The 10,407-nt window shown below is 41.2% G+C and overlaps 1 protein-coding gene across 1 annotated transcript; it reads right to left on the bottom strand.

Annotated features, from left to right (window-relative positions):
- Window positions 1–248: 248 nt before the first annotated feature.
- IZUMO1R (IZUMO1 receptor, JUNO) lies at window positions 249–3,595 on the bottom strand. Its single transcript, XM_078147150.1, has 4 exons — window positions 3,455–3,595; window positions 2,017–2,200; window positions 1,117–1,252; window positions 249–893 (listed from the first exon to the last, which is right to left on the bottom strand). The coding sequence occupies exons 1-4, from the start codon at window positions 3,505–3,507 to the stop codon at window positions 628–630; spliced, it is 639 nt and encodes a 212-aa protein (XP_078003276.1). The 5' UTR covers window positions 3,508–3,595; the 3' UTR covers window positions 249–627.
- Window positions 3,596–10,407: the final 6,812 nt, after the last annotated feature.

Here is a 10,407-nt window from a genome sequence, read left to right as displayed (position 1 = left end):
TAGAATCTAAAGAAACAGTACTTTTTTTTTTTGGTGAGGCAATCAGGGTTAAGTGACTTGCCCAGGGTCACACAGCTAGTGTCAAGTGAATGAGCTCACATTTGAACTCAGGTCCTCCTGACTCCAAGGCTGGAACGCTATCCACTGGGCCACCTAGCTGCCCCTAAATATTAGAATCTAAAGGATTAACTGGCCCTTTCCCAAGTTGTTTTGCCCGTATGTAACCAGACCAAAAATTCACTCAGAACAACAAATAAGTTATCCCTTTATTAAGGGGACCAACAAAGTGAGGGAAATAAAGTAGTCAGAACCCAAGACCTGTGTTTCTTCTTTTTAGGTTCCTTGGGAGGTTAAGTGATAGACCTAGCCCGTGTCCCTCTTGAGGGAGTAGAGTTGATCCACGGAGGCCACTTCTGTTACAAGGCAGTCCAAAAGTCAGAAGGGGATCAGATAAAGCAAAACACTGATCTCCCCACAGACATGCATAAAAGGAGGCAGAAGGGCAACCTCTTTCCAGCTTAAGGAGCCCCAGACGGAGTAAAGTCCCAGGTTCTTTTGTCCAGGAGCCTAGAAGAGAGGCCAACTGGCAGTTGAGATGAATTTGTGTGTTAAGTGTTAGAGATGCTCTTAGAGAGCAAGTAGTAGGAGGGAAGCTAAGAACACGATGCAGGGAAATTGCTGGGAAATGGCATGGCTTGCATAGAGGCGGGCTACAGCCACATTGGGGTTACCTTGGGCAGGGTCAAACCACATTTGGATGCAGCGTCCACTGCCCCGTCGCTCTTTGGTGGCTTTGTAAGTGTTGCTCCAGATCTTCTCACAGAGGTCAGCTGGAGATGGGAAATAGTGAGGGAACGGGCGACAGAGGGCCCGGGGAGGACAGTGGTTTTTACCTGACGTGGGGAGGAAAGCACAGTATTGATAAGGAGCTCAGTACTACGCTACTGTCCGTGCCCCCTCAAGTAAAAGGGAATGGCCACTCTTCCTGCTAGGGGTGGCTGTTCAGAGAGTCACCAGGCCAGCTAGCTTAGGTAGCCATAGGCCCAGCCTGTCTAGGTAATGCACAAGCCTCATCCTAGGCATCGGTGTGCTCTCTGCCCCAGCCCGTCCACTTACCTGATCTCCAGGTCCAGCCTTTGTTCCAGTCAGACTTGCAGGTATAAGAGGTACGACAGTCTTCCCACCATTCTTCACAATCTTCCCAGCACAGAGGCACATTCAGGACACGCTCTTTCTGCCAACTTGAGCTCACCTGGGATGATGAGAAGAGGAAGGAAAGAACAGGCTCAATTCTGCGTTCAGAGCTTACTGTCACCCTAAGCCCCCTCTCACTCCCAGTTTAATTCTCTGGGACATAACCAGAAACATGCCTGTTCTACATATGTGAGGAGTTCTTCCAAGCCGATCCTCATCCAGAGGAAAGAGGTCATGGCTCTTCCTACAAGACCTCTGGGGTACTAGAACGAAGGCCTCACCTCGCCTCAGCTGCTTTCTCCCTCCCTTTTTGCAGCCCTTCTGATTTCTTCCCAGAATCAACATATAGAGGAAGGTGGAAAGGATTGGGGAGTGGGGATGGGTCCGCCTTCCTTCTCTCCCTCTCCTCACCTTCAGCTTCCATTTTATGTGTTGTCTTCCTCCATTAGAATATAAACTACTAAAGGGCTAAGACTGTCTTTTTTTGTTGTTGTTCGGATTTGTATCCTTAGCACTTAACGGTGCCTAGAAATAAACACTTAATAAATGCTTGGTGACTTGACAAGATAATCCCTTTCAAATGTTACTGATGAATGTATGACCCTGGCCAAATCACCTCCCTTCTCCGAGTTTCAGTTTCCTCATCTACAAAATATGGGAGTTGGACTAGATGATTGAGGACCTTTCCAGCTCTAATTCTGTGGTTTTGTGCTTTACTTTTCCTGCTAAGCAGTGAGCACCTTGAGACCAGAGCCTACTCTTCAGTTTAGCATCCCTCCCAGGCCTCAGCTCTGGGCTGCCTCTTTCCCTAGCTCTACCCACCTTCTGGATCCAGGGCCCCAGGTTTGGGGAGCACTCATAGAGGCAGGCTTCTTGGATAAAGTTCATCCTGCAGCTGGGGGTCATCACACCACAATGCCTGAAGTTGAAGTTGTATACAGAAGACATATCCATGTGAACTTCCCAGCTCATGTTGGCAGTACAGCAGGCATTCTCCTTCCAGGGGCTACACTGCAGGACAGAAGAACCAGAAGCTTTTCTTTTTCTTTTCTTTTTTTTGGGGGGGTGGGTGTAGGGTATGGAGGGAGGATATTTGAAAGAGACAGGACAAGGGAATTCTGGATGGCTCAAATGAGGTGCAAAGTGCCCTAACACCTCCATCTCCCCAACATAGGGCTGTTTCCACTTTCCATAGGACAGCCAAGGTATATATTGTGGGGTGGGGGAAAATATATAGAATGGGGAAACAATTACATTAAAGTTATGGTAGACCTGGGATTACTTAAGAGTTTACTTTACTTTGAATAATTACGTGCAGCCATGCTATTACTAAGGTCCTGAGGATAGATAGCACAAGAGAGAAACATTAGCATAAAGTGGTAGAGAAAAAGATTGCAAGACAGAATCTCATTTGTACTCTCTAGCCTCTATGACATTGACAAGGCCCCATCTGCTTACCCGGGTAGCCAGGTGGCACAGTCCATAGAGCACTAGGCTTGGAGTCAGGAAGACTTCCCGAGTTCAAATCCAGCCTCAGACACTTACTATCTGGATGACCCTGGGCAAGTCACTTAACCCTGTTTGTCTCAGTTTCCTCATCTGTTAAATGATCTGGAGAAGGCAATGACAAACCACCCCAGTATTTTTGCCAAGAAAACCCCAAATAGGGTCATGGAGAGTCAGATGTGACCGAACACAACTGAACAACAACAACAGAATATTACTAGAGTTCTGAATTATGTTGATCTAGGATGTTGGTGACTTTAGTTTGATGTTACTCACATATGCCCACAAGCAAGCTTGCTAGAAATGAATAAATATTCACATAGGTCAGTACTAGATCAGCAGACTTATTTTCTAAAAGTAAACTAAACACTAGCAGTGAGAGTATGGTCATAGGATCACAGATTTAGAACTAGGAGGGAATTTAGAGACCTAGTCCCTCATTTTATAGGGAGGTAAAACTGAGGTACAAAGAGGATTTTCCCAGGGCCACACAGTTAGTAAGTGTCTGGGGAGCAGGATTTGAACTCAACTCTTCCTGACTCCAAATTTAGTACTTTATCCACCATGCCATTTAGCTATTTCAGAGTTAGGAGTCCTGGGTCTCAGTTCAGTTCTGCTTGTAAACTTGTTGTGTGGCTTTGGACAAGGTACTTCTCAATTTTTGGCCTTCAAGTTCCTCATATGTAACTTCAAGATCGCTTTGAAGTCTTTAAACTATGATTTTATGAATCCATCCCAGGCCAAGATTCCATACCTGTTCATGGAGCTCATTTTCGGGACCTGGTTTCTTCTTGTGGTGTTTGGCATCCATGCAAATGTTGAGCAGCTCCCTTTCAGCCTGGACCGCAGATGCAACCAGAACCCCTAGCCACCACCATTCCATGGCTTTGCTGCTGAAAATGTAGACAACCTGCTTTTGGCATGGGAGGCCTATGGAAGGGTCTCTTCCCTAATCCATTCGGGTTTAACAAGACATTGTTGGAGGGAGGGAAGGGAAGCACCTTGGGTTCTTGCATGTAACTACAAAATGTAGGATGGTACTATAAGTGCCCTGAATAATGGTTGTACTGGCCTGATGGGCAATGTCAATGCAGGGCCCCAGCCTTCTAAATAGAGGGTTCCTCTAGACCTAGGGAATTTTTTATACTCCATAGAAGAGGCAGCATTGTCAGAATTCAGACTTTTTTGGGGCTCACATTCCCAGTTTCTATCATCACCAACTTGAGCTAGGGAGTTTTGAGGGATAATCAATACCTTTCTGGGCTAAGGTTTTTTTACATTGTAGACCAGGACAATTTGATAATAGAGTAGTGTCAGGCATGAGGAAAATGGAGATTAGGTCCATCCATCCTTTGGCTTTTTACAGAGCTTTATTCCTATTAAAGCTGCAAAACTCTCCATTTTAGAGAACAGTAACTTTGTCTTTTAAGATTTCCTCCCTTTATTACACACTCTAATTTCTTTTTTAATGATACAACCAAATATTATTTTTTTCCAGTTACATGTAAAAATAATTTTTAACATTCATTAAAAAAAATTTTGAGTTTCATATTTTCTCCTTCCCTCCCTTCCCTACAAATGAGAAGTCAAGCAATTTGATTTGGTTATACATGTTCAGTCATGAAAAACATATTTCCATGTTGTGAAAGGAAATACAAACCAAAAAAAATAAATAAGAAAAATAAAGTAAAAAAAAAAGTATGTTTTGATCTGCATCCAGACTCCATCAGTTCTTTCTCTGGACACACCCTAATTCCACAGATATTTTTTCTAAATTCTTCTTCAAGTTTCCTTTTCTATTGATTCTCCTCCTCCCTCAATAACAGGAGAGTCCCTTCATGCTATCTACAACTCCTTATTTTCTCCTTCTTAAATTTTATTTCTAGCTCTTATGTTCACATTAAATGCTTTTTGCCTGCTTCCCTATTTTGATCTTTCCTAATAGGAAATTCTGTAGACTCCTAGGACGTACTTGGAAGGGTATAAAGGTGTGTTTGTGTGGAAGATAGAAATTAGTCACTCTCACTAACCTTTCCTCTCATTATCAAGGATGCGGTCAGGTAAAAAAAAAAAAGAGTACACACAGGCATTCTTCTTAGCATTTTCTAGGAAAGCATTCTTAGTCACTCACCTGAACATGGGCATTTAATGAAGGTGGGAAGGCTGCCTCAATCTGAAAGCCCAATTCTATTACGATGGGAATGAAGTGGCCATTCATTCATTCTGCATTAACCATATATACTTGCTACCACCCAGCATTTTGGAGGGTGGGGGTGGCATACAAAGAAATAGAAAACTTTGGGTCTTTCCCAGAAACAGCTTTCACCTTTCTCCTCCACTTCCTCAGTATACCCGTGTCACTCCAGACAACAAAGACTAGGTATCACACGACATAATAATTCCATTATCCATTCTGGCAACCTGTTCTTCACCTAGCCTTCTTTTCATTTTTGTCCTTTAGAAGTCAGTGGGCCCTTCTGTCAAGGTGCTTGTCACGGATTTATCATGATGAAGCCAAAAATCTATTTAAAGACCAGATCCTAAATAGTCTCTAGTTGGATAGCCCAGATCCCCTCTACTGATAGCATCTAAGGCTAAGAACCAACAGGATAGGGATCTGCTGGAAGAAGGAAGCCCCCTCTAACAACACAGGTAGACACCTTCTCTGAGATTTATAATTTTATTTTTTGGCAAGGCAATGAGGTGAAGTGACTTACCCAATGTCACACAGCTAGTAAGTATCAAGAGTCTGAGGCCAGAACTAAGGTCTTCCTGAATCCAGGGCTGGTGCTCTATTCACTGCACCATCTAGCTATTCCAGATTTATAGTTTTAGAGAGTTGCTTAGAGCCCTGAGAGAGGTTAAGACATTTGACCAGTGACTCAGAGCCAGTATGCCAGAGGTGGGGCCTGATCCCATGTCTTTTTGGCTCTAAGCAGCACTCTCTATCCACTATACCATAGCTCTCTACACAATAGTCTCTCCAAACAGAAAGGGCAAAATATTCACAGAGCCTCTCACACTGGCAATTCAAGAAATCCAAACAGAAACCTCAGAGCAAGGAAGGAAGCATACCTTAGAAAAGAAGGAAGGTGTTCCTCCCTCAGAAAGGGCTGCCTGCGCTGAGTGAGAAAACAGCAGTTGTCTGACACTCCTTCCTCTCCCACCAATAAGAGCAATTGTGACTTTGTGGTCAATGGCCCCATTTTTCATCCAATCCGATTCCCAATAGGATACAGGTGTGGGGAAGGTAATTCAAATAACAACCACTTCAGAGAACAAAAGAAAGGGAGGAAAGGCTAGGCTTATTTTTCCCATGTTATGTTAGGGCAGGCACTAAGTGGGCTTTATTCCCCTCTAGTGCAAGTCAAAGGAAGAGCAGAAAGCAAGATGCTGGGGTTTCATAGCTACTGCTAATCAATCTCCTATTTTCTGGCTTTGCTCACTTCCTTCCTCAATTGGGTACAGGTGGGCAATAGTTAGGGTCACATTTCCCCCCAACTAACTATCCTCAGACCAAGCCAATCACTTAAATAGCAATCTTATCTTGTCAACTTAAGGAGCAAGGATTCCTGCCAAAGTAAAATATTATTCACCAGGGGCTCTATCTTGTTTCTCCTCTTTTAGGTTTGGCTCCTTTCCCAGTGTCTTTTGCTGTGTCTTCATCCTTGTCCAACCCTCTACTCATTGGTGAATTTCAGGTTCTCTTCTGGATCCTCTTATTTTCTGTCTCTTTGCTTTCTTCTAGTGATTTCATCAGCTCCCGTGGGTCAACTATCATCTTTAAGCAGATGACTCCCTGATCTATAATCCAGCACCTCTTTCTTAAACTTGAAATTACCTCTCGCCAGCAAGACATTCTATAGACACCTCAAATCTAATGTGCCCAAAGCAGATCTCTTTCATTACCTTTTCCTGTAAGTTCTTTTCACTTCCTAATTTCCCTGTTTATCGTAAAGGGACCACCATCCTTCCAGTCAGCTCATTTTCTCCTTCTCCATCTCCTCCATTTCCTTTTCTTCCTCTTCCTCTCCTCTACTTTCTCCTCCTTCTCCTTCTTCATGACCCCATTTGGGGTGTTCTTGGCAAAGATACTGGATTGGTTTGCCATTTCCCTCTTCAGTTCATTTTACAAAGAGGAAACGGAGGCAAGCAGGGTTAAGTGACTTGTCCAGTGACATAGCTAGTAAGTGACCTCACGTCCTATCAGACGACAAATCTTACCGATTCTATTCTCACAATACAGGATGATCCCAAGATCTTACTGAGTTTTAAGTTGCTTCTCTTACACCAGTTTCCTTCTCTTCACTCATACAGCTACCAATGTAGTTCAGAACCTCATCACCTCTTGTTTGGACTATTGTAACAGCTTCCTAATTGATCTCCCAGTTTTCAGGGTCTCCTACATAGCAGCCATAGTGATATTCTTAAAGTACACATCTAACTCTATCACTCCCCTGCTCAAGAAGGTCCAGTGGCTCCCTATTGCTTCTAGGATAAAATATTAATTTCTCTGTTTAATTTTTAAAGCTTGTGCTTGGAGGCTTGGAAAGCCATCCTAAGCCCAGGAATCATGATGATGCAGACATCTGACCCAGCACGAACATGGGGCTGACTAAAGAATAGGTTTACTTAGCACACAAGGACATAGTTAAATATAGAGCAAGGATACGTGTTGATAGTCTGATTCTAGTTCTGGGTCAGACCTTCTCTTGTTTCCCTTTTTCTTCATGGACAAGATGGTTAGGTTGTGGTAAATGTGGCCTGCACAGAGGGAAGAATCTGCTGGATTTGAGGAGACCCTGTGCTCCTGTGCTGGACAATTTTATATGATTGGGGGCAGCGATGCTCCCAGAGACCCCATCATCAATGTAAAGATTTCCATGATGCATGAAGCAAAGAAAGTTTCATTCTCTGGCTACCCACGGGGCAGAGAGATACTGTTCATCGGTCTCCCTCAATGCCCAGCAGTGTGTAATCCTAGCTATTCTGAAAAGTAGATTATGGACTTCTCTTTTGAAATACTAGCCTCACCACAACCTAGAAGCTTCCCCTTTGAAATCCTGTCTGTTCTGCCTTGGACCTGCTTTATCCTTTGCAATGTGTATAGGTCTGCTCTAGCCTACCATAGATCCCTTCTCACAGTCTCAGTCAATCAGTTAATAAAAATTATTAAGGCCCATTATATGCCAAGCATTATGCTAAGCGCCAGAGATACAAAAAGAGGCAAAAGATAGTCCTTGCCCTCAAGGAGCTCATAATCCAATGCAGAAGACAGCAGGCAAACAAATATGTACAAACTCTCTCTTTCTCTCTCTCTCTCCCCTTTCTCTTTCTCTCTTCATGCACACACACACACATACACACACACACATATATACATATATATATATATATATGAGTGTGTATGTATATGTATATAAAGTTCTATGTATACTATTTTATAATGTAACATTATAACATATATGATGTATAATATGTATGTGATGTAAAACATAATATATATTTATATGTATATAATATAATATTATACCTATATGTATATAATTTAAGTAGGAGTGAATGGGGCTGGCTCTAAAGGAAACTGTGAATTTCCAGGAAAATGTGACTTTGAGGGCCCTTCATTTCCAGTTCCCACTCCTACTATCATGGAGCTCTGGGATTCCTGTTGTCAGGAGAAAATGAAGCTAGTGAATCAGTAATACCTTAGTGGGATTTAGTTGAATACTTTCTCTCTTCCAGAAATATTTATATTTTTAAATAGGATATCATAGAAACTCATCTTGCATTTTTTTCCATCTTTTGATCATTTGCGTAATGGTAAAGATGTGGTCTATTACGGAGTATTGTTTGTGAAAGTTTACCTGTTCTTTTCTAATATCCTCATCAAGGATGCCCTTAATACATGAATGGATCATTCTCATAAATTTTTATATAAATGGGAAAGAAGGCATATGAGTTTTTGGTTATATATATCATCTCGGTCACCTTTTTTTTGATAATTATAAATACAAGATTTCCCCATGCCTTTGCTATCTCCCCCTTCTTCAGAGACCTTGGGGACTAACCCTTCAAAGCCCTCAAAATTTTGTCATCTTCAGCACAGATCTACTCTGTGTAGTTTTAATCTAGTTCAGCTGATCTTGGCTTTCTTCCATGATATTTTTATTTCTTTTTAAGCACGCCTGGGGCTATGATATGACAGTCCAAATGCAGTAGTTCTACTGTCCTTGATGATGAACAGTTTGTTACAAAAATCTTTTTAGATCTTTTCCACCTTTCATTGACTTGTAGTTCCAGTTTCATCTTTAAATGTTCTTCAGTTTAACTTTACTTAGCTGATTCTTTTACAAATATTTCTTTAAGCTTATTTTCCCTCCACTGCTTCTCTATCTTTTATAAGAAAATACAACCCATCACCTTCCATGATCATTCTCTGTAAGATTTTGCAAATTAGTTTATAGTATAACTTGATGTTGCCCTTGGATTCTACATATCTCTGCTTGGCAAGTAAATAATGTATTTGTTGACTATGGTGGCTTTCAGGTTCTTTTAGCTTTGCTAGGGCAAATTAAAATTAAAATTCTGATTAAAATTCTATATTAAATTGTGATGATGAATTGGCTCTACTTTCTTCCATCCATTACCCATTTTCAGTATCAATAGCCTATTTTGGTAGGTCAGGTCGGATTTATTTTAATTATTCACTATACCTTTTTTATATTTATTCTTTCTTCTAACCTTCTATTAACTTTCATCTTTGTTCTCACAGATAATAGATAAACGATTCTGGAATGACTCCTCCATCAAGAAGTCTTTTCCAATTTATTAACATAATCAATTTCATGTTTTTGAGATATCATTTGATGATCACTATCTAACGTGCCTTCAGATTATTTTCTCAAAGAGAGTATTCATGATGCAAAGGTGTGAGGCTCTTATGTAGTATATGTAATTTTGACCCCTCACATTCTTTACTTCTAAACCATATTTTCAAGCTTATTTTTAACCACCTTGCCAATTCCTACTTTCATTTAAGTTACCAAGGATCAAAATATACACCGATTAATTTGGACAGTCTCTTTGCATTCCTTCTAGGACCTTTCCATCTTTCCATCCTTTGCAACAGATGGTGTAGAAGCTGCAATTATTTTCAAGATGATCTTTGTTCCCCAAGTGCTTATCAAGACTACTCTAATAGAGATATTCACACATGTTATAGAATGAGATTTCTTGGTTTTGGATGCATAATAAATCCAACTTTGCCAATTTTTAAAATTGCCTCTCTGAGGACAACTTATGGGCCATTATTTTATTTAATTGCAATTTTCTGCTCTCTTTTGGTTTTGTTCATAGTGAGAATGACAAGATTGATTTAGTCCAGTCCTTCTAATAGTTCTATGCCCATTTGTAGCAAGTATCTCGCTTGGGGTATTCACGGCTAAATTGACCTTTGCAGTTGGTCTATAAACTGTTTTATTCTGACTGCTTTTTTTGGGCTTCCCTTTCCGCCACTTTCAGACCATACCACAGAATCAATAGGGGTCAATAGGTCTATGGGTCATTTTGTATTTTTATTTCTTGCCCACATTGCCATAACTAATGAATTCATTATCAAGTCTAGTAGGTAATGAACCTTTTCACATTTTAGCTAGGCTGGTCCTGGGAAAGCAGGTATGGTCTATTTCTGGGATTATATTCTAGCAT

Source organism: Phascolarctos cinereus, unplaced genomic scaffold (assembly GCF_003287225.1).
Source record: "Phascolarctos cinereus isolate Bilbo 61053 unplaced genomic scaffold, phaCin_HiC Scaffold_726;HRSCAF=1367, whole genome shotgun sequence".
Taxonomy (NCBI): Eukaryota; Metazoa; Chordata; class Mammalia; order Diprotodontia; family Phascolarctidae; genus Phascolarctos; species Phascolarctos cinereus.
The sequence above is the reverse complement of the archived record's forward strand: the minus strand, read 5'-3'. Positions and strand labels throughout refer to the sequence as shown.